This window comes from Lytechinus pictus, chromosome 15 (genome assembly GCF_037042905.1).
Source record: "Lytechinus pictus isolate F3 Inbred chromosome 15, Lp3.0, whole genome shotgun sequence".
Lineage (NCBI taxonomy): Eukaryota > Metazoa > Echinodermata > Echinoidea > Temnopleuroida > Toxopneustidae > Lytechinus > Lytechinus pictus.
The window spans coordinates 12,385,840-12,409,582 of NC_087259.1; the positions used below are offsets into that span (position 1 = coordinate 12,385,840).

The window sequence follows — 23,743 nt, forward strand, 5'->3', positions numbered from 1 at the left end:
AGGAGAAAAGATTAGAGGAAGAAAAGAGGAAGCTAGAGAGAAGGAAACGTGAAAAAGAAGCCAAGCAGGAGTTAGCAAAAAGGCAGGAAGAAGAGAGACTAGAGAAAGAAAGGGAGTAAGAGAAGAAAAGACTAGAAGATGAGAAGAGATTGAAGGAGGAAATCAGACAGATTGCAGAAGGCAACACAGAAGATAAACCAGAAAGTAGAATTGTTGAACTTGTCGGTGATAAAAAGAATATTTCTATAAAACTTCCTGAGTGCCAGAGTGAACAGATCCAAATAGTAACAAAGGTTACAATTGCGACATCTTATTATACCAAGACCAAGAATGGATACACTCTAAAAAGATGATTAATTGACTCTCACTATCCGGAGAAAAGACCAAAAGTTGCAAAGTAATTTGTTGTCATGTATTTTGTATGATCTTTATGTATTTTATGATGTTTAAGAATACTTTTATGTACATGAATATTCATGTATTGCTATATATTGATATTTAATGCTATTATAATATAGTCACTGGGACAGTGACTTTATTTGGCTGGGGGTAGTGTGAAGGAAACCCCTTTTCGTGAAAAGAAAGATCTAATCTTCAAAATAAAGATTTAGATTTCCCCATATTCCATTTTTTTAATATTGAGCTTTGTTTGTTTACATCACGTAACTGAACGCCAGTATAGTCATTGAATGCCGGCGATCAGCTGTTTTTACTACGTGAACTGTGACCTGAATTAATCTGAAACTGGATAATTTAAGCAGGTTTTAAATAAAGAGCAAGCTGCGCATCTCAATAAACATGCCTGTGTTTTAGATTTATACCTAGTATCTGGGCATTCTGAATATATTTTTGTCATGAAAATCAATGTGAGCGCGAAGTGCGAGCAGAAAACATTTGAAATTCCGATCTGAAAAGTGGTCAATTTAAGCACTGTGCAGGAAAATTGTGAAGTGGACATTACGGATCGCACTTAATGAATGTTGCGAGCGCGAAGCGCGAGCTGATATTTATTATTATTATTGTTTGACCTAGAACCGGGTAATTCTAAGGACATTTTGTCCTCATATGAAAATGATGACTATCTTCCTATTTCTCTTCCTAAGCACGAGATATTCCATTCTGAAAAAGGGACAATTCAATTATAAGGATTTCATGAAAATTTTATTATTTTATTTATTAATCAAATAAGCCTAATGACAGCTCGAAACTTGTTGATATCAAGGCCTGAAAACTGGACTTTTTAAGCACTTTATTTTATTATGAATAGGATGCATGCATATTTCTAACAATAAATGCGAGCGCAAATCGCGATGTCATATAGAAAAGGAATTTTAAGTAGTTTGTTTCAGAATCACTTATATTATAGAGGTATAATTACTTACTATTTAAAAATGCGAGCACGCAGCGCTGGCTATTAGGTTTTGACAATTGAACCTGAAAAATTGATATTTTTATAATTTTGATATATGGAATACACGAAAGGAATAGCTACTTAACAAATCAAATAATGCGAGCGCGCAGTGTGAGCTGAAAATGTTGATATTGAGACAATAAAACGGACATTTTACAGAGCATTTTTTTAAAATCAATTTGTAAATCAAACAAAATAATGAAAGCTCGATGTCGGAGCTGAAATATGTTTGTATATTAACTTCAAAACTTGATAGTTTAAGCTCCATATCAGCCTATGGAGCAAGAATCGTATATATCTCATCAAACAAGCAATGCGAGCGCGAAGCGCGAGCGAAAATTTGTTATAGTGATATGAAATATTTTTTAAACTTTATTTTCTAAGTCTTCCCCTCACCTTATTTTATTCACTCGTCTTTCTCCTACTTTTCCCCTTCTTTTTTTTCTCATCTACTTTCCCTTCTTTTTTTCTTCCCCCCCCCCCCCTTTTTTTTGCTCCGCCAATAGGGGTCCGGGCCCTCTTGGATCCGCCTATGTAAATTTGATAAGCAAAAAAGAAAAGGTTTTAGAGAAAATAAAGGTCGTTTTGGTGCCCCCAAAAAATAACGAGCAAAAAAAAAGGTTTTAAGACAAGCTGTTGGTCATTTTCCGTACATTTCTCTTATGTTACACACCTACCAGAATCCCCGGGGAGCTGCCTATGGAAAATAATACACACAGCAGCCCCTGGGAAAATCTTGGGGGTTCTTCAGCAAACCCCAGCACATCCGCTATCCAGGGCCATGCCCCCCTTCTCTCTCTCTCTCTCTCTCTCTCCCTCTCTGCGTCAATGAAGGTTCCTTATGTCGATTATCGAAAACATGAGAATCAGAACACGTCAATAGTAAAACTCGGTTTTCTTTCGCAATCAATTTCACGCATAAAATTTGATGGAATGAGAACATTATTTTTGGAATCAATGATTTGGTTACTACAAGGAGCTCCTTGGTTACTACAATCTTCTTGTGCTATTGTTATTCCACGCTACGATAACGAAATGTAAGACAGTTTTAAAGTAACACGTTCACTAAAATTGACAATATAGTCAAACAGTTCTTGTCGAGTTTATTATACACGATTAACATTCAGTTACCCATAAACAATTTTTTTTTTCTTCACAGTTTATTTATTGAGCAGTTGTATAGAAAGTGAGTATAAACGGAAATGATAAATGGCATGATATTGATGTAACGTCCGTTCCAAATGAATTTCCAGTCTCTTTCTACTCAGTATCATACTACCAAAATCATGCATTGGCCCGACGGACGCATAGGCTTACTGCTGTTTCAGGAGTGATTTGATTTTTATTTATTTATTTATTCTCCACTCGTGGGCTGGATGGCCCTCTTCAGCCACAGGCTGTTCTTCAGAGGGTTTTTTGTTTATTAATAAATAATTAGGAGTAACACGCTGAAAACTCAAGCCTAAAGTATAGATTTAGGTATATAATAATTTTATATACAAATAATGTTACAATATTACTATCATTTGAGGGATTACCACTCTGCAAACATTGCTGTCGATTGGATCCCTCGATATTAAAATAGATTATACATTAGACTCCTATATAATAGTTTAGTATGTTGAATATGTATTTTAAATCCTTACAAAGTGTCTTGTCATTGTAGATATTAATTTATAAATATTTAGTGTATATATATTTTTGAGAGGGGTCTAAAAAATTTCGAAGTGAAATAAGAAAGTGAAAAATAAACTCTTCAACTTCCGAACAGTGGGATTATATTGATATTGATCTCAAGCATCAAAACGAAATTTTCAATGTAAAATATAAATTTCAAAGTGATTGAGTTGCTTTCTGTTCATCAGAAATTCCAGTTGTTCATCAGAATCTGCACGCCCATTGAAATGTTGACGGCAAGGCCGGCCGCGAAAGAAAAGGCGCGGGTCGGTTGGGGTACGGCAAACAGATAGGCGAAGCTATGAAGAAAACGGGAGATGACAAAGATACGGTAGTGCCATACGATCCTCGTCAGAGGGGCACCAGAAGACATGGCGTAGAGAAGACCAAGGCCAAAGAATGGGACAATGTTCTCCAAGTCGTTGAGATGACATCTGAAAAGATCAATCGGTTGATATAAGGAGCAGTTGTTCAACAGAGTTCAACAAAAGTTATTCGTCGTGATGTTTTAAGAATAAGAGATTTTGAACATGCATGGGGAAACCTTATTCTCATTAAGTAGTGGCAGCTAGTTGAACTTTCCGATATCATTGTATTAAAAAAAATCTTTCGAAAGGGAGTGATAAAAACAGAAAAAAAAAATTGTGGTGGTTCTACAACCTTTGGCGCCTTTCCTGTGTTTATTATACGATGGCAAAACTATATGCACACGCAACAAAATAAGTTTATTATATAATCTTGATGGACAGAGGCACACCAAACTTAGCTGTAGGGAAGTTACAAATTGATGCAGAAGTTCGAGCCCTGGTCACGTTTTTCGGATGGTGACGTTAAAGGTCGGTCCCAGACGTAAATAATCATATCTGATTGATACACGTCTGACAAAACTCAAATACACACACAAAAAAACTTATCCAAATGTTGTATTCTGTACATGCATTTTGCCTTTGTTTATATGCTTTGTGGAAAGACTTTCTTTGAAAAAAAAATGTTTCCTTAAGCCCCCATCACACTTATTCCGAATCAAGCAGAATTGGCCTGAATGAAAGGACTATTGTTTGACCACCAATTGGTCATTTAAATCTACTTCCAACATCGTTCGAGAATACCCCTCGAATGTTTTGAACATGACCAAAACCTTCGGGACGGCCAAAAGAAATGACAAAAATATTTCGAATGCACTCAGAATGCAGTCAGAATATTTAGAATGCCCCTAGAATGTCCAAGAACGTAGCACGAATTATCAATCTGACTCCATTGCGGTTCATTTTGACTAGTGTATGATGATACACCTGGTCAATTTATTGAATTTCAACTCCAGTTTGATGAATTCATATGTTCCTCCCAAAAATTTCTAGATTCTTTGAATATTTTTTCTTTCCAGCTTCTGCTCGATTCCTGCTGATTCCGAATAAGTGTGACGGGGGTATTACCTTCTTATACGTTCTACGATAGGGTGGTCAAAAATTGGTTTCTTGTCCTTGAGTCCTACAATGTCCTCTTGGTTAGCAAACACCTGTATCAGAAACATTCACATAGTTGACGAAAAACAATGAATGTCCGTCATTAGTTAGCGGATTAACTTAGTCTTGAGGACTCCATGATGATGTTTTATGAATATTTTGACATATACTTCTTCATAAAGTATGTATATGTCAAAATATTGATAAAATATCATCATGGAGTCCTCAAGACTAGGCTTAACTATGATTCAACTTAATCAGAAAGAGGCCTATACCTTCTTCGAGAATTTCAATGTTACACCTTTTAATATTGTTTTGCTGTTTCGATTCACCAACCCCCGATAAAGACTTCATTGTCATGAAGGGCATTTGACGGTAAATTGCAAACTCGTCACTCACCACATGGTCTACCTTCATTTAGTCTAATGCCATTCCGTCCATCAACATTACGTCTAACAACCATTTGGTACAATAACAATTTGGTCCAATCATCACTTCGTCTAATCACCAGTTCGTCTATTACCATTTCGTCTAATAACTAGTTGGTCTAATACCCATTTTCTTCCCTACATTTTGCACAATAACACTTTAGTTTAATTAGACCAAATGGTATGTGGACTGAATGGCTATTGGACCAACTGGTTATTAGACGGAATGGCATTAGACTAAATGAAAGTAGATCATATGGTGAGTGGACGAACTGATGGTAGACCAAATGATTGTAGACGAGTTGGCAATTGGACGAATTGGCTTTAGACGAATTGGAAATAAACCCATTTGACGATACATTCTCTATGTTTTCGAAAGCGTTCTGCGCGTCGCGGTTGAGAAATCCCCTTCTATATATGCGAATTAAGTGATGGGTTCGATTAAAATCCCTTCTATAGAGACCACAATGTGGCACAATTGTTATATAGTATGTATTCAACTTCCTGTTATACTTTCAGTCATTCACCTTCACTTGTTTACAATGTCATCTTCCCAAAGCCCCCATTACCATTTTACTCCTAAACCCTGACCATAAAAGACCAACCCTCAGTGACAGTCAGCTATAACTCCAAGGAACAAGAGTTCTAAGAAGTATGACTCGCACTACCAGCCCCAGTCTCTGCACAGAGCATCACCACACCCCCTATACCAGAGAAAGTTTGATAGACAGTTACATGTAGACCAAACATAGCAAGTCTCACTCCATACCTTGAATTGTTACATCCCAAAACTGATGATATAAATAAGACTTCTTTATTACGAGACACAGACTAGATACTCGGATATACTACAACCACACTCATCCAGATAGACTGACTGACTTACATCAACTATTATACTTCTGAATATTTTTTTCCATCGCCTGTTGTATTTTGATTCTTTGTGAATGTCTACTCAACTATACTCAACTTTGAATAAATGCTTATGATTTGAACTGCAAATAACTTTCTTCAGATGTCATCCTTTATGCACGTTTCTGCTCCCAACTAAATAACCATCGGTCCCGAATACACGGCACAATGTGGACACATGTTTATAGTCAATATGTGTTCCAATCAATGACTGTATTAAAGTGGAGCATCATGCCTACCTCGTAAACTATATGTTCACGTTGTTTTCTTACCAGGTACTGTAAACAAGTTAATAAACAACCCTTACCTTTCGTGTTACACGGACATATCCTGTCATTGGAGACAAAACAACCATTTTCAGCATCACAGCTGAAGCGTAAGTTACAAAGTAGGATAACTCTTCACTCATGGTAGACGCCATTTTGATCTCCAGGTCCCGCCGAAAAAGCTGCACTATGAAGGTTGCAGGTCAAGACACCACAAAGTAATGTGATCTTACTCCCAGTACAAACCATCTATTAATATTACCTCAATGCATGCGTTTCTTAACGGAGAATAGATCAATGCGAAAAACTTTCAAGAACGGGCTTCTTAAAGTGCTAAAGTCCCATTGAGAGTCTTATGGCTCAATGGCTGTTGGACTTTGTTCAAAAGATTGGAAGCTCTTTACAACAAACAGTCGAGGGTTACCGTGTACGTGCCAAAGGGCAATTTGATAGGAATCGGAAGATAGCCCTATGAAAAGGCACGTTCGACAGTTAATTGCGCAAGGTGTATGAAATCGTAATGTAAAAAAAAATTAATAATCATGAAAACACATTCCGCTTTTCTTTTGATATATAGAGCCTATATACAGCCCGGTCAGTCCATTCTTGGGTCTAATATTCACAGCTCAATATTGAAACGTCGTTGGATAGAACAGATATGGTTTATTAAGTCACGGATGACGAAAGAGGTTAATCTGGAAAAACTATAAAGTTGCTATTTTACATTCAGAAGGTTAAATTTTATATAAAATTAACAGATATCTCTTGATATCGGCTCCGAATCATAAGCCCTCTTTGGATTATCTTTTGTAGTTATTCTTGTTGTTTAATACCTGCCTTTTCGTAGACCTACATAGAAAAAAGTCTAAGCCCATTTCGTTCAATATGCATGAACTCTTTATGAACAAATCTTCGATTGACAAAGTGCAATATAAGTAGAAGTCTTGCCCCTGCATTATGCCTGGTTATATCCTCAAAAAATTTCTTGGGAAAAGTAAGAGTGTGGAATGAGTTAAATATTTATAAAGTGAAAACATATATGCGTTTAAACTAGAAGCGGATATCTCTTTTCTGAGTAGCGACAAGAATACTGGTCTGTTTTATCATCCCAACACATTTGCGAGGGAGCGTAGCGATTGATTAAAAAAACTTATCATAAATTATATTATCAACAATATATCTCTGCGTATATATTAATCCATGTAACGAATTAAGATACGACTTGAAATGGCATAGATTAAACAAAACATTGCACTACGAAAAAACAAAAACCTTTGGTTTGATAACTTTTTTGAATAATGAAATAAACCCCTCAAAAAAGTTCTGCAACTCAAGTTTGAAGGATTATGAATTTCTTAGTGTGTCATCCTCATATATGAATATGCATTGGAAAGCATGATTAATCCTCTTTACAATGTGTCATTTGTAATGCTAATGTTATCGAGCATGGAATGCACAGAATTGATAAATAACCAGCAATGTCGTAAATTAAATGTTGCAAATTTGTTGTTTCTAATCGTGAATTTCCATTTTTTTTCGAGGATGGACAGAGTTTGAATTATATTGATGTACTGATGCGTGAAAGTCCACACATGGTGTATTCTCATGGTAACGGATTGAATGTGTTTGGAATAATTTAAAAAAAGTTTACGATGTTGCATGTACAAAAGACGGGAATGTTTGTTTCATGGTTTATGAACGCTTTCACTTCAAGCAAACACTAAATCATGCAAACAGTCGATACACATCTCTTCAACAACACAAACCACTCCTTTCAACCATAATGAAACACTAATGAAAACACTCAAACCTTCACTGTCACCTGCATCCTGGGCAGAATTCTAAAGAAATGGTTAAAACTTAAAAAAAATGCATTTTGCAACATTTCACTTCTGACTTGCCCTTTATTCAGGGTAATTGCACATTTCATTGTTAAGGAGAATAATGAAACTTTCCAATGATACCAGTTTACTTCAGTAACAAAAGATATATCATCCCTCAAACTTCAGTTGCAGAACTTTCTTTGAGGGGTCTAGTTCTAATAGTGAAATTCCATTCAATTTCAGTAAATTTTTAAAACATAACTGCGGTTCCTTTACGCCGTTGATAACATCACCGGGAAACAAATCTGACACACAAATCTCTTGTTTGTTCTATCTTTTAATTATAAGCCACTTCTATCTCACTTTTTGGCGCGTTAATGGACAACGTGCGGTGCTTATATTAGGAGAGCGTTTCATCAACATTTTTTTTTCCAACAAGTTTTTGGATCTGCCAACTTTCTTTGCTTTGATTGTCTGAGAGGCACTGTTACTGTGAGTGGGTAACTGTCCGATAAAACAGGACTTATCAGAAAAAAAACCTTCTAATAACAAGTCCTCCCCTAAAACGATGCCGCCCGTACACAGTTCTCCTCATAACGTAACACATTATGTAACAATCTTTATTTACTTCTTTATCATCATCGTCAACATCATCACCATCATCACCACCATCATCATCATCATCACCTTTATCATTACCATTATCATCACTACCCTGATCATCATAATCATCACCATCATCTCCACCACCATCATTATCACCATTCATCATCATCGTCAATCAATATCACACTACCATAATTATTCATCATCATCATAGTCATCATCATTATCATCAACATCATCATCATCATTCTCATCATTACCATTGTCATCACCAACATCATCATCACATCATCATCATCATTACCATCATCATCTCCAACATCATCACCACCAACATCACCATCATCATTACCATCATCAGCACCATCATCATCAATATCACCATCATCATTACCATCATTACCAACATCATCATCATCACCGACATCATCATTACCAACATCATCATTATCACCAACATCATCATCATTACCATCATCACCAACATCATCATCATCATCAGCAGCACCATCATCAATATCACCATCATCATTACCATCATCACCAACATCACCACATTATCATCACCAACATCATCATCATTACCAACATCATCATCACATCATCATCATCATCACCACCACCGTCATCATCACCATCATCATTTGCACCATCATCATCATCATCACCAACATCATCATCATCATCCTTATTTATTTTACCACCACCACCATCAACACACTAATGCCTCATTACAAATTCAATCGCAACACTATTAACCTCATTCTCAGTCATTTCTTGGCATGTTTTCCCTATGAACACGTAAAATCAGTTTCCTGAATCAAACATTTGGTATTTTCATATCTTAAAGCAAGGGTTACCTCACACGTTTAAAGGGGAATGAAACCTTTGGAACAAGTAAGCTTGTATCGAAACAGAAAAATCAAAGAATAAGAACAAAGGAAGTTTGAGAAAAATCGGACAAATAATGAAAAAGTTATGAGCAGTTGAATATTGCAATCACTAATGCCATGGAGATCCTCCCATTGGCAATGCGACAAGGATGTGTGATGTCACATGTGAACAACTTTCCCTTTGATGGACTATAAAATACCCCCAAAATGTATCTTTTTGCTTTTTCTTATGGTGATAGAAACTCTTTATCCATGATGTATTCTTTGAAAATCTGTATTCCATGCCCTCCAAACGTTTCATTCTCCTTTAAGGAGTGTCAGTTGTCAAATCTTTATGCCATTTAAACAATATTTTATTAAAACTTTTCACATCTCACCTTACTTCTTCATATTACACTTCACTTGTTTTCACTTAAGACAAGGAATATCATGGAATACCATGTAAGAGATTTATTAAGAAAAACATAAAATAAGTTGTCACATAGTTGTCTAAGAATCTGAGGAGATTAAAAGTGTGAACTTTAGGCAAACAAGGGATGAGGGTGGTGTTTCATTCAGCTCTTATATAAATATCTTTCTTCTTTTTGTTGCTTCCTTATATCTAAATTGAACTAAAACTGGTTATGGTAATAATGCATCTCGGAGTAATTTTTTCTGGAGACAACATTGTAAAATTACAAATGCCTATAATTTTTAATAATTATTTTCAAAGGCAATCATACTTATTTGGAAAGGGAAACACTGCCCACATCAGGCACTTATTCCGGTTGTCCTTGTAATACAAACAGGGTTAAGAAACACCACCCCCCCCCCCTCACCACCAACACCACTTAACCCTAAGATGGGGGGGGGGGCTGATTCAGCTCCCCCTCAACATTTTTCACGATAAATCCGCCGCGCAATTTTTTTTTACCGCGTCGCTCGCTGACTTTTTACTGTCAAGTCTCACACAACTTCTGAGACCAAAATTGCGACCCCCGGGTATGCGTTTCCAAACTTACACAACATTTCGTAAGTGCATGCAGACCAAAAATTGCTTAAAACGTGAATATGTGTGAATCCAATGCAAATAGTGTTTTTAACCAAAATTCATAAATTTATCATTATTTTCCTCTTACTGAAAAAACAATTTTTTCAAATCCATTGAAAAAACAATAAAAAACAAAAGTAAAATACAAAGAAATACATAAGAAATTTAGAAAACAATAAAATACATAAGAAAATAAATGCGATTTTGACATTTCTAAAAAGTATATTTGATCAGATTTCTATAAAGAGTCTGTGAACCAAAAATTAATATTTTAGGGGTATTATTTCATTAATTAAAGCAAAGTTTTGATTGTACGCATAAATTAGCCTAATCTATTATCTATGAGATTTTTCGCAGAATTTGATCTTATAGTTTGTAGATTATGCCATGGGTAACGCGCGTGCCAATTTTCGTAGCGACCGTGCGATCAACGGCCGAGATCATAAGGGGGGCTGAATCAGCCCCCCTCCTTCTTAGGCGTCAAAATAGCCCAGTCTATTTAGGGTTAACACTCCTGACACAAAAAGGCAAAACTTTTGTCTTGGTTCTTTGCAAAACAGATCAAGAGGAGGAATTATGAGAATGTGTATAAACTTTCAAGAATTTATAATATTCATATCATCCATATATAAAATTGATTGATTTGATTTGGCAAATCACCATAACATATATACAGTAGCAGTAAAAACAACAGGCTTGTAGAAGATAACCGACAAAAGCTTGAAAGTCGATTTCCTGTGGGGTCCTCAACATGTATAGAATAACAATAATAAACGGTAAAAATAATTAAATAATTCTGAGGTTGACAAAGTCAAGGCATACAAAGTACTGGTGACTTAAAAGTGATTAACATTTTACTAAAGAAAACGGCATTTAATTTTTTTTGTTCCTTTAGTTCATCTCTCCTTCCAGTACTCAGTATTAATAATGATCATAAAACAGGGATATACAGCATCTGTGCATTAATATTCCAATTGTGCATGTGTCCAACGTAAAAACAGCTGGATTGGAATACGAGATTATTTAAACACACCAAACACTGAAAGAATATTGAACATAATCAGACATACCAGGGACTCAGTTTTAAGCGGAGTGAGAGCGATCACTTGCTACCGCTCACCTTAATCCATTTCAGGAAGCGAATTTGATTTTTTTTTTGTGACATAAAATGATAAATTATGCAGAAATGCATAAAAACTAGAAATCAAACATCATATATACTTTTGTATTGTTTGTTCAACATTTTACCTCCATGTATAATCTATATTCTGGCATTACTTAACCTGCATGTAGAACGAGTGTCAGTCAATGATCGTACTGTTAGAATCAACCTTGAAAACCTCATTCTCAGTCAAGGTTTTATAAATAACACACACAATTACATTTAAGCAATAACACACAATTAAAATGAGATGAATAACACTTATATTCAGGGCATCTGATTTTTTCGGTCTCCTTTGTGGGTTGTAACTCAGTGTACATTCCTCCATCAATTTTGTAATCGGACAAAAAAAGGCTCTCTTCAAAGAAGAGCTTTTTGCGGTGCCCCCCTACCACTCCCCTTAAAACTTTTAGGAGAGCTATTTATTGCTCCCCCCCCCATAATCATAAAACTGAGTCCCTGACATACAGCAAGACAGTTGTGGCATCTGTAAGTTTTGTTTTGTTTCATATAAAGCACAATATGGGCAGGAGAGAAATGAGGAAGCTGATCACACACTATTATTTCTGCATATCAACAGATATATACATTTTTCTGGGCATGGTATGTAACAGTACTGGATACTTGCTTTATCCTAACTGCCAGTGTTGCGTGCAAAGCTGGAAAGCCACGGCCTGACATTCCGACGTCACGGACAAGGCCACATATTTGACCTCAAGGCTGACCTTGAAGACCACAATACTGACATCTGCGGATATGAGTGCAACACATGATCCAGCATAAGGCAAGCTTTATCAAAGCATCAGAGACTAACATTTCACAGAGGCCACAGAAAGCATGGATAATCTGCAGCACAACAATGAGATGCGGGCATCTTCAGCTTACTGCGCTATGACCAGCCTTCCTCTTCGTACCCTTCCCCCTCCCCTTCCTTTACCCCTCCCATCCTCCTTGCCTCCATCGTCACTCCCCCACCTCATCAGGAATCTTAGGACCACTGTCCGGGGAAACAAGGACAGCTTCAGCTTACTGCGTTATGACTGGCCTTCCTCTTCGCACCCTTCCCCCTCCCCTTCCCCCTTCCTTTACCCCTACCATCCTCCTTGCCTCCATCGTCACTCCCCGCCTCGTTAGGAATCTTAGGACCGCTGTCCGGGGAAACGAGGCCATCGCTGATCTTATAGTAGACTATGGTAGAATCGGAATCGGTAATTGCCAGAGTTAGTGCCCTCTTTGCCTGATGTTCTTCGGGAATGACTGCCTTTGATGGGGTCTTCAGGGAACTTTGAAGGTTGCAATGCTCGGTGTCTATGGCAGCAAGAAAATTTCTCAAACTGCAACAATGGAGGTCAAAGATAGAGGGAAAAAAAGAATGGAATAAAACTTTTACAGAAAAAAAAACGGATTTGACTTCGGACATCTATCAGTATTTTGAAGGAATCAACAAGAACAAATACACACAATTGACTTTGAGAAGTATGATGGAACTGTAATAAGGACCAAAAGTGAACATAATACTAATAGTAGATGAAAATTGATAATACACAAACACGTACATGTAGTAAACAAAGAAACATTGAACATAGAAATATAAATTCATTCAACAAGACAACCACGATTATTATAAGAAAATGATTATTAAAATAAAATTTTCAACAATTTATTACTTTATCTTTAAAATGAGTTTGCCTATTTCTGTTCATAATTATCTTTTTCAATTCAGACTATATCTTGCCTGCATGCCTTCTGACCTTCACGTATGCATCACTAATCATTTTATTGTTGTACACAACAATTAGTTTTCCAAAATTTAAGCATCCTTTTTTTTTGTTACATTGTAATTCCATGCTCTGCATGTATAACATAAAGAAATTATGTATTTGTATCGATTTTATAGACTCAATGGCTTTTGAAATAAAAGTTGAGATTAAAGTACCTTGCTGGAGAGAGTGAAGACTTGGCTTGAAGAGGCAAGACTGTCGTGAAGTCATCTTTCTTATTGGCTTTACCAGTGATGTACGCCATACGCAAAGACCAGCATGGGTGGATCTCCATGTGCCACCAGTTCTTTCCTTAAAAAAAATAAAATGAGACAGTAAATTTAGCACTAAAAATGCCAAAAATAGTAAATTTGGGGAATTATGTATTAGTATTAGTAAATGTAATTTGAAAATCAAAGACATTTGTTTGAATATCTTCTGTAAGAAGATATGTAAATGTAATTTGAAAAAAAATACAAAATACAAATACAAAATACAAAATACAGAATTTTTTAAAAAGGATTTCTATGAGGAAATTGCCATGTTATAAATTAATAAAATAACATGGCAATTTCCTCATAGAAATCCTAGTAGTTTTTTTCTGTATTTTGCATGTTTTGTTACAATTAGTGCAAAAGGGTAGGGTATCTAAGAGAAAATTTAAATGAAAAGGGATTTTGGACTATATTAAGTGCTACATACATCATATACAAAACAAAAATGGCAGATTATGCAAAGATGACAGCCTCTTCAAAACACAAGATCAATTTCACATTGAATTATGAAATTCATGTTCATTTCATATGATTTTCATAAATTTCTGAGGACGAGATGGTAAAACACAATGTTGACAATTTGCTTCAATAGTTGAAAACCAAAAAATGAATAACCAGGCAAGGTTTCAGTAAATCAAAATTCAAAGTATGAAAGAATCACTGTTCTTCTCCATACTTTAAAAAAAAGTTGGAGTAAATGATAAAAAAACAAAACAAGACATCACAGTTGGACGTTTCACCATCATTCCACAATGTGCATATGGCAGAGTGCACACATCATATCTCAGCGAATGAATTTGAAGTATGTCTATAAATGTTTGTGGATAACGTTTGATCAATTTTGGCAATTTTAGATACATGTACATGGACTTACATACCATTCAAAGCTTAGATAAGTTTTTCCAGATTTTTTTTTAATATTGTGGGTTTCGAGGAAGAAGGTCACAAATTGATTGAATTTGGTTAATAATTCATTCTTTTATTTCCACATTTCGTACAAAAAAATACAGAAAGGTAGTTACCTTCACAAAGATCCAGATAGACCAAAAGTGCTGAAATTATTTGTGAGGAATCATCAAAGCCCCAAGACAGCATCTCATGGTACTGCAGATGGAAAATTGGACAGATACAATACATGTATACAAATAATGAATGTTTATGAGTGCAATGGACAGAATACTTCATGAGGTGAAAGATAAAACAAATCATTCAACGAGGCGTAGACGAAATGAATGGATCATTCATTTCATCTTTCACCGAATGAAGTATTCTGTCCATAGCACAAATGAAAAGAACATTCATTATTTGGTTTATATGACGCCTAAAAATAGATTATTTTTCATATGAAATTTATTAATTTCGATGCAAAATATGCTCGGTCAGTTGAATGTCGCGTACATACAACATGCGCGCTGCAAACACCTTACTTGTAGTGCCTGCAGCGGTGTGCGCGTGCAATGGACAAAATAGTATGGATCCAAAATTGCACAGTTGATGACGTCATTGTAAAATGGACTGAATGATCGATATCAAACAACCAATCAAATGACAAGGATCTATCTAGGTGTCATATAATATAAAAATAAAACTGCATTTTAAAAAAAAAAGGTATACTAGTAACTCCCTCTTGATTTTTTTTCAGGGTGTACAAACAATTAGTATAGACTCTACTCCATTTCTAATAAAGGAGTTTATAAAATCTACTGAAGGAGAATTTAATTAGATTAAAGACAAATGTGTAGCATCTTATGTAATTTTCAATGTACTGATGTCATATTTAGGCCTTCTCTTTGATCAGCTAAGATAACCAAGAGTGCTTGATTGATCAAGACTCCAACATATTTTGTTTGTTTTATTGGCTGAAACCTCCTGAAGAATCAGTGCCAACTCAGGTCTCAGCAGTTGCTGAACCCAAGTCCGAGAGTAGAGCATGAAATTCCGACATTTTTGTAGTAATTTGTTGTTTTATGTGTTGAAAAGGCTTGAACTTGGCAGTTTTTTTAGTGTTCTTTCTCCAACTTTACTTTTTAAAAACAAAATTTTTGAAACTGATCAATTATAGAATTGCTGGTATATGATCGAGATTTATCAAGACATCTACAGAGTAAAATGCATCATTATTTCTCCTCCAAGAACAAAATTTTAAAAAAGTGTAAAGAAACAAAACAAGTGGAACACCGTTGGCAGTCTTGCCTGCACTATGAAATTCAATGTACAGCAGAATGGCCAACTTTGAAAACTAAGAAGCAAGATGAATATTTACATTGTATTTCACAAAAAAAAAATCATATGATGATAAAAGACGAAGTTTATTACCCTAAATGAACTTTGACCTCTGACCTGGAACTTGCGCAAATGATAACAAAGTGATCCTGATTACAGGTTGTGTCCCAGTTTCACCATTTACTTTCAAAGTTATAACATTTCAAAAGCTATTAAACTTAGGCCCTACTTTAAAGTTTGATTTCAACCCTCCATTTGGCCACCACTAGTACCAAATATTTGTTCAGTTTGGGTGACTGTCGCAAAAGGAACTCTTTACCAGTGCTGACCGGATAGGCAACAATAGCACACTTTCGGGGTGGCGCATTTGTAGAAAGTTCTGATACACAAATGCACATAATAATGTGAATGAACTGTATAGTGATTCTTTTTTTTCTCTATTTCATTATGAACTTTTTGAGTGAAATTAGGCCTAACCGCCAACGTAGCCTGGAAAAAAGTAAAATACTTGCATCGGCCGATAAATATCATGATATTGTCCTTGACCAAGTTTAATTATGTGCTTGACAGGATAACCTGGTAAGGATTCATGTCTTTCAATGGCAATGGTGTATTGAGTCAATTTTGAAGGAGCTAGATATGGCAGATTAGGTAATGTGTATTAAAAAGTTGTGAGCGAGCGAAGCGAGCAAGCAAAAACTTCAATTTTTATGAGAATATCCAATTTTGTGACAGATTTTGACATAATATTCAGAAAATAATATCATATTTCACTGCCCATCTGTATGGCACTGTTTAAAGGCACCATAACCTTTGTAGCACAAAATGAAAGGATTTGAAAAAAAAACACATGCTCTTCCATACTCCGGTTGAAAAAAAAATATTGTTTTTGCTTGAAGAAGGAATATTCAAAGCTAATAGAGAACATATTAAAAAGAAACAGAACAATTCAAGCAAATAAATAGATTTGAAAATGAATTTTGACCACATAATTTGAAAATTATGGCAAAGATAATGAAAAGGTGAAGAGGAAGTCTGCTGATTAGCAAGAAGTCCAATCATCATGTTTATCATTTTATGCCATTTTGGCGCAAGCCTCATTTTCATCCCCAGACAAAAACATTCCGTGTTCGCTCAAGCATGAACGAAACAGATTTTTTTAATGGCATTTGAAAGATAAGACTTCAGAAGTTCAGAGAACCTATCAACACCAAAATATAGACATCATAATTTGAAACAAACATTTTATACTATAGACTTCAAATCTGTTCCGTTTTTTTTATACGCACTGTATTTCAATTTAGTTTTTTCATGCTAAGTTAGGCTTTTCACACAGAAATGACAGAGGAAGCAAACTTCGCGAGTCGCGACAACATTCGTGTCGATCTAGATTCTAGATAAACTGGTTCAGTCAACTTCAGTGGTTGTTTTTTTCCTAGTTTTTGACATTGCTTCCAAGGGCTTACCGGTACATAACCCAGGGAGCTCCGGCCCGCTTTGTGGGCCTGAGCCCAGGAGTCGACCGCGCAAAACGAGGGAGACACTGGACTGGGGTAGATTGGGGTCTCAATACTAATCTTAATAATAGTGTGGAAACAGAAATTATGCACGTACCACGATTATATGGATGAAGGTCTATCATGAGTAACACACAAATCCTGACATCGAGGCACAGACTGGAACCTCAAAAAAACGAAATATATGGCAGGGGGTCCTAAAGCTGCGCGGGTCCTAAAGCTACGCACCACTCAGTTTTTATGGCAAATGCGCACTCTGTGTGTGGAACTGTGACTGCAGAGTGACGAACGATTCCTATTTAATTTTTTCTACAGAGGCTGCAGTAAATCTCTAATTTAATGCAGAGAAACCAATAACTGTTTGGAATTTTGGAGTTATATTCGCTTAAATTTCATTTTTTCCTATAATAATATGAATATATTTTAGAAATTGAGGCACAGGAAATACTATTTTTTTGCATGATAAATCGAGTGCGTAGCTTTAGGACCCCTTCTACATCGGGTGGCGAAATCAAGAGGTGTTCGGAAAACATGGCGGGATTTTCGTATTAGTGAGTTTTGCGATATTTTCTTCTTGGTTAATGATCTTTAGAATGTTTGCCACAAATTAGTGAAAGATATTTGTTGAAATATTAAAATTGGGATAGTTTTTATTGTTTGAAAACAAAGTGCGTAGCTTTAGGTCCCCCCATCATACATGTAGCCTCGGTCTCGATCGGCCATTTTGTTTTGAATTTTGAAAGGAGAGGTATCGCGACAGAACTTTTCGTTTTTTTAGGTTAATACTTCCAGTCTGTGCCTCGATGTCAGGATTTGTGTGTCACGATAGACCTTCATCCATATAATTGTGGTAAGTGCATAATTTCTGTTTCCACATTTTATTAAGATTACTATTGAGACCCCAGTGTCTCCCTCGTTTTGCACGGTCGGCTCCTGGGCTCCAGCCCGCTTCGCCACTTGTTCACTGCAACCACCCTGCCTGTGGGGAATCTACAGGTTGGACTATGGCATGCCAATGCTGTACACTACAGAGCACACACTTTAAAAAATGATTAAAATATCACTTTTGTGACCAAAATTACTAATTTCCACACAGTTGCAAACTTGCAATTCATTTTTCATTTGTAACTTGGAAATAATTTTTGTATTCACTAGAGCACTCAAAAACTTGAATTTTGGGCATATTTTTGTATACGCCCTCTATTGGTGGAAAATAATATGGCAAGAAATTTTGCATTTTTTTATCTCTATTTTTAATTAAAGGAAAATGAAAGGATAGATTTATTATCTGGTCATAAACTGATTACATTTCACTGATTAAAATAAAATTAAAATGAGGCAGAACGGTTTCCTATTTCCCATGATATGCCAAGTCAAATTTATCAATATTTTGATTTTGAAAGACCCGTGGAGATCGCCATTTTGCTCATCCTCCCTATATCTCTGTGGGGGGGTTGTGACGTCAGCGACGTACAACTCGGTGTCCGACCTCGGCACTCGCCTTTGATTGCTAGCATAAAATACATGGGCCAGAGTGGATCTGGCTGCCGAAAATAGGTCAGTAAGGGGCACAAAATGCAGCTTTTGCCAAATTCCTGATCCGCAGAAGAGGCCAGAAATCTCTTTAAAAATGATTGGCTGCACTAAAGGTGGAAAAAAACTACAATTCTTCCAAATTCAAGAGGAATGATGTTGTTCGTAGCGAGCATTTTACTGATTTCTTCGGCCGAGTATTGGGGCTCGAAGTCGTAGGCTCTCAGGCCTTCTAACTAAGTTCTATTTCAATACAAACGTCCGATAATACTTAAATCGATGGTAACAAATAATAAACAACGTTAGATATAATGAAATATAGCACAATTAACAATTTAACGATATTCAAACGGGATAAACAACCAAACTTCCAACATAAAAGTCAACACGATCACTCGGTTCAGGGGCCGGCGGTCGGCACTCAAGTGTTCATTACATGCTGCCGCGCACAGAAAAATCAAGCCATGGAAGTCGTGTGTTGTGGACACCAGAAGGAAGATCCCAGCACGCGCGATCCACTAGATAGAAATCCACTGAAAAATGCGGTTCACGGTGCTAGCTATATACTAACCTCGCAATACGTGTGATGAGTGGGTGGCTGCACTGTCTACGAACAAATTTAGCTTTGTCAAATTTGCCAATTTGGATATCGTAAATACATGTGTAAACATTTTCATCAAAACTCATCAATTTGTGTTTTAAACCATGAAATAATTTTAATAGCTTTTTGATAATTATTTAAAGTGTTTTATGTGTATATTATATTCATATCTTGTAAAAAAGTATCTATATTATGCAAACTCGGGGTTGGTTTCAGCCTGTGACTAGCTGCACATGGAAGTTAGTACCGAGAGCAGTTGTACGTCGCTGACGTCACGATTTTGAATGAACCTCGCAACAATGGCGATCTCCATTTAGTCAAGAGACTTTGAACGTGAAGAAGCCCAACTTTGAAGAGGTGGTACTCCACTCTGGGAAATCGGATTTGGGTATAAGTGGATTCATTTTTATTATCATTTACTTATCAATGATATTATGTGGTATTACATTTTGGGTTTCATTCTCCTTTAAGAAAAAAATAATTTAAAGAATCAAATTTAGGCCTACTTAAGAAATAAGGCCTTTAACTAAGGGCCAAGACCCAAGTTGTATGACGAATAGGTGTAATGGAAACTGTCAGTGTAAAAAAATAAAGCATTTGTCCCAAAGAAAAAGAGAAAATAAGCCAAACATTGCCATCCTTATTTTGCCACACATCGAGATATAACTGAGAACAAGGTTATATCATAACCTTGTTCAACCTTGAATGAGTGCGCTTCGCGTGCCAGAGCTCCATGGGCCTGGGTTAACCGGTACGTACTAACATAGAAAGAAAGGTGTGGGGCTGTTGACGTTGTGAATTTTATCACGACCAGAGAAATATACAACAACCCCAGTGAATAGTTGCACGTACGGATTCATAAAACGTATTGTCTGATTTGTTACCTTAGGATGATCTGAAAACCAAGAAAAGCGGTCAACTGTCACAGCTGTAGTTCCGGAATTTTGACCAGAATCCATTATTCGTTCTTGCCTCTTGGTTTTCGGAGTGACCGTGGTAGGTCTCGAAATATCTCGCACACAATATCAATAGCTCTCGATTCCCGCGAGATTTCACTTGTTATGTTAATTAGCCAAACTCTTTGACCAATCAGAGCCTGAATTGATGATGTCATATAATAATATGCACATGTTGATGTAAACACAGACATGTGTCATTCTAAATTTAGAAATGCATGGAGAGTTGCACTTGCTCTCCGATGTCGCAATACAAGGAAGACAAATTCCTGAATATATAAAGTTAAACCAATATTCACAGCAGCATTCAGTATTCCAACCGGCTGCAAGCCAAACAGGCATAAAGCCTTCTCGAAAAGGATTTTTCTTCTACTAGTGAGAAAAAAATATTGAGAATGGTTGCTGAAGCAGGAGAAATACAGGTGGAAAGTTTCCCCAAAGCCATCACTGGGAAACCACCTTCGAAATGTGCTGAAAAACTTACTGCCAAAAAAGCGGTGGTGTTGGCTCGCAAATCCAGTAGGAGAAATAAATCTCAGACTAAACCAAATCTAACGAATTCAGACAATGATACTGACATCGACAGTGACAAGAAGGAGAAAAAAAGGAAGAAATTTCAACCAGCTCCATGGTTGTGTGAAAACATGGGCGTTCAATCGGCAGCCCCAATTCGTTCCTTTTTGGATGACGCAATTGCCTTTATGGAAGGGAAAGAGCAGCCAAGTGAGGGCTGTTACAACAGGTATGATGAATCAGGATTTAACTTTGACGAGTATGAACGTGTCATGTTCCATCCAGTGAGATTAAAAAGGAAAACATGTTTAATGCACCGAGTGAAGACTAATCCCAAGATTAAGAATTATGCTACAAAATGCAAATTACAAGACAAGGTAATTGTGCAAGGGAAGAAGGTTGTGATTAATAATGGTGTGATGTCTCGACTTAGTGCACAGGATGAGGAGATCACAATAATCAAAGAACGACGAAATGACAGGACTTCTCGGAAGCTCGATCGCCTTGGTATACCAAGATACAGTGAATGGGTGCCAAAGGAGTCACAGACGGCTGAAAATGCATCGACGGCAAAAACGAAGCCAAATTACACCCGCGCAAAAAGGCCACGAAGGGGAATTCAAGTTGCCTTTCGGAAACCTCGCTGGACCCCAGAGCAGAAGGAGCAGCGAGTTTACATCCCACACGAGTTCGAGCTCGTGACCGCTCAAGTGGACCACGATGACCCCGATGAAGCGAATCTCTTGTGCTTCCTCCTTGACCTACAGCATCGAGAGATGACACCCGAGGACTACGACATGCTCCTCCAACTCGACGACAAGATCGCGCCGAAGACCATCGAAGGCGCCAAGCTGGCCTCCCTCCGAACCGTGACCGTGGTCGATGTCGCGACCGACGGCCCAGGCAAGGGTATTCCCTGGGAAGATTCGCAGTGTGCGGTCTGCATGGAACCGTATGAACAGAACCAAACAGTTAAATTCTTGCCGTGTGAACACTTCTTCCATTCGAACTGTATTGAGATGTGGCTGAATAACAGTGGTAATACCTGCCCATTGGACGGACTAGAACTATGACTATTGCATAACATAATACTCTACCTATAATACAGGCCTACACACATAATAATGATCTTTAGATATTTTAGCCAATCTTTATTGGTGGGAAAGTTCATAATATGATTGTGGGAAATGATTTTGAAAAGGATGTATTTTTCTTACTAGAAAATGAAACTCTTCAAAAAGCCATTATAGTTGTAATTATAAATGATATCAAAATTTACCCATGTCTTCTTATCAAGAAGTAACTGAACAAAAATCATTATATCATTATTTTCCGTATTTATTATCAAATTACGTATGTAATATCGGCAATTGTTATCAACTTGGGATAAAGGGGTTCTCATTAACAGTTAATGTGAAGTCAGTTTTTTTTTTTATATTGACAAAAATGAACGTCTACATACAGTACTATGTGTAAATACAGTGCCAGGTTTGAAAGTGCTTAGACAACATTGAAGGTGCTTTTGTAGATTGAATAATTGGTATTTAGAAGATCGAACCATATTCATAAACAAAATCTATAAAGCGTATCTGAACAACTCGTAGACCTAAAGTTTCAAAGCTCACGGCATGCACTGCTAACTTATTGTGCAATAAAACTAAATATGTGGATGTTTAAACATTGTATTGTCGGTGATGTAGGAGCCAAAATTGGTTGATTTTCCTCATTTTATATTACCTGTTCTCGTTTTACCCTATTACCCAAGATATTTTCTAAGAAATGTACAAAAATCTGTTTGAAATAACTACTTTATCACTCTTTGTTATCCAATATTTGAATAGAGTTCCAGAATAATTCTCTACTGCATGTAACAAAAAATAGAACAATTCTTTTATGCCTCCCTCTTGTGGCAATAAGCACTAAAATTTGAAAAATAAAAAGCAATATAAGACATTACACACAGTTTGAATGCATATTGGTTTTGTATTGAATTATGAAATCTGATATTTTACGGTCGTGCGATCATATTCGTTGTCATTACAAAGTTGTGAAAGGCGGTACGGATATTTATAAACGGATGTTTATGTGCGGAGCGGGATGGGGCAGATGTGGGTGAGGAAGGGGGTTTAGAAAAAAATGAGGAGATGGCAGCAGAAGAGAAAGAGTGGGAGAAAGACAGAGATAAGGAGAGTCGATCGATAGAGGGAGAGAGAGACGAGAGAAGGATAAGAGATGCAAGTGTATATCAAACTGCAAATTTGTCGAACAGCGACAAAAAACTATATCTCTGAAAGTTTAAGTCATTATTAATGATACCTTGATCATGTTGAATTCATTTCTAGCAGTATGCATCACTGAACAAATATTATGGTGCATGGTCCTCGAACAATCAATTTATCAGCAAAAAACTGATATATTGTATTTTGTCTTTTAATTTAAATTAAGTATTCTTATTATCACTGATTTGATATTTTTCTTAGATACATAATATTTGTGTTTTTTTCAAAACATCCCATTATATTTTCAGACTTATACGCACATACATAATACATACAATAATGGGCCTAATTACCAGTATATGATATAGGAAACAAGACTAAAACATAGAGAGGGGAGAGAGGAGAGATCGGGGGAGAAAATCATTTCAAGAGAAAACGTTCTGACGTATATAGGACCTTACTCGCCTTCTGTTTC

At 36.4% G+C, this 23,743-nt stretch overlaps 3 protein-coding genes across 4 annotated transcripts; 1 reads left to right on the forward strand and 2 right to left on the reverse strand.

Moving 5' to 3' along the window:
- Positions 1–1,187: 1,187 nt before the first annotated feature.
- LOC129278361 (microsomal glutathione S-transferase 1-like) lies at positions 1,188–6,873 on the reverse strand. Its single transcript, XM_054914552.2, has 3 exons — positions 6,199–6,873; positions 4,522–4,604; positions 1,188–3,522 (listed from the first exon to the last, which is right to left on the reverse strand). Exons 1-3 carry the CDS (start codon positions 6,310–6,312, stop codon positions 3,273–3,275), a joined length of 447 nt encoding a protein of 148 aa, XP_054770527.2. The 5' UTR covers positions 6,313–6,873; the 3' UTR covers positions 1,188–3,272.
- A 3,041-nt stretch (positions 6,874–9,914) lies between these two features.
- LOC129277774 (tRNA-splicing endonuclease subunit Sen15-like) lies at positions 9,915–21,749 on the reverse strand. Of its 2 annotated transcripts, none has more exons than XM_064110200.1 (4): positions 20,465–21,749; positions 14,729–14,810; positions 13,608–13,743; positions 9,915–13,005 (listed from the first exon to the last, which is right to left on the reverse strand). In XM_064110200.1, exons 1-4 carry the CDS (start codon positions 20,537–20,539, stop codon positions 12,693–12,695), a joined length of 606 nt encoding a protein of 201 aa, XP_063966270.1. In that variant the 5' UTR covers positions 20,540–21,749; the 3' UTR covers positions 9,915–12,692. The 2 variants fall into 2 exon arrangements, with proteins under 2 accessions (XP_063966270.1, XP_063966271.1); XM_064110201.1 differs by having other exon boundaries at positions 21,021–21,214.
- Positions 20,932–22,122, forward strand: LOC129277298 (uncharacterized). Its single transcript, XM_054913495.2, has one exon. It carries the CDS (start codon positions 20,932–20,934, stop codon positions 22,120–22,122), a length of 1,191 nt encoding a protein of 396 aa, XP_054769470.2.
- Positions 22,123–23,743: the final 1,621 nt, after the last annotated feature.

Coding starts and splice junctions, on each gene's coding strand:
- LOC129278361 (XM_054914552.2), bottom strand. CDS start 6,312: ATGGCGTCTACCATGAGTGAAGAGTTATCCTACTTTGTAACTTACGCT. Junction 4,605..6,198: donor ATGTCCGTGTAACACGAAAG/GTAAGGGTTGTT, acceptor TTTCTGATACAG/GTGTTTGCTAACCAAGAGGA. Junction 3,523..4,521: donor ATCGTAGAACGTATAAGAAG/GTAATACCCCCG, acceptor TGATCTTTTCAG/ATGTCATCTCAACGACTTGG.
- LOC129277774 (XM_064110200.1), bottom strand. CDS start 20,539: ATGGATTCTGGTCAAAATTCCGGAACTACAGCTGTGACAGTTGACCGC. Junction 14,811..20,464: donor GGTTTTCAGATCATCCTAAG/GTAACAAATCAG, acceptor TTCCATCTGCAG/TACCATGAGATGCTGTCTTG. Junction 13,744..14,728: donor CTATCTGGATCTTTGTGAAG/GTAACTACCTTT, acceptor ATTTTTTTTAAG/GAAAGAACTGGTGGCACATG.
- LOC129277298 (XM_054913495.2), top strand. CDS start 20,932: ATGGTTGCTGAAGCAGGAGAAATACAGGTGGAAAGTTTCCCCAAAGCC.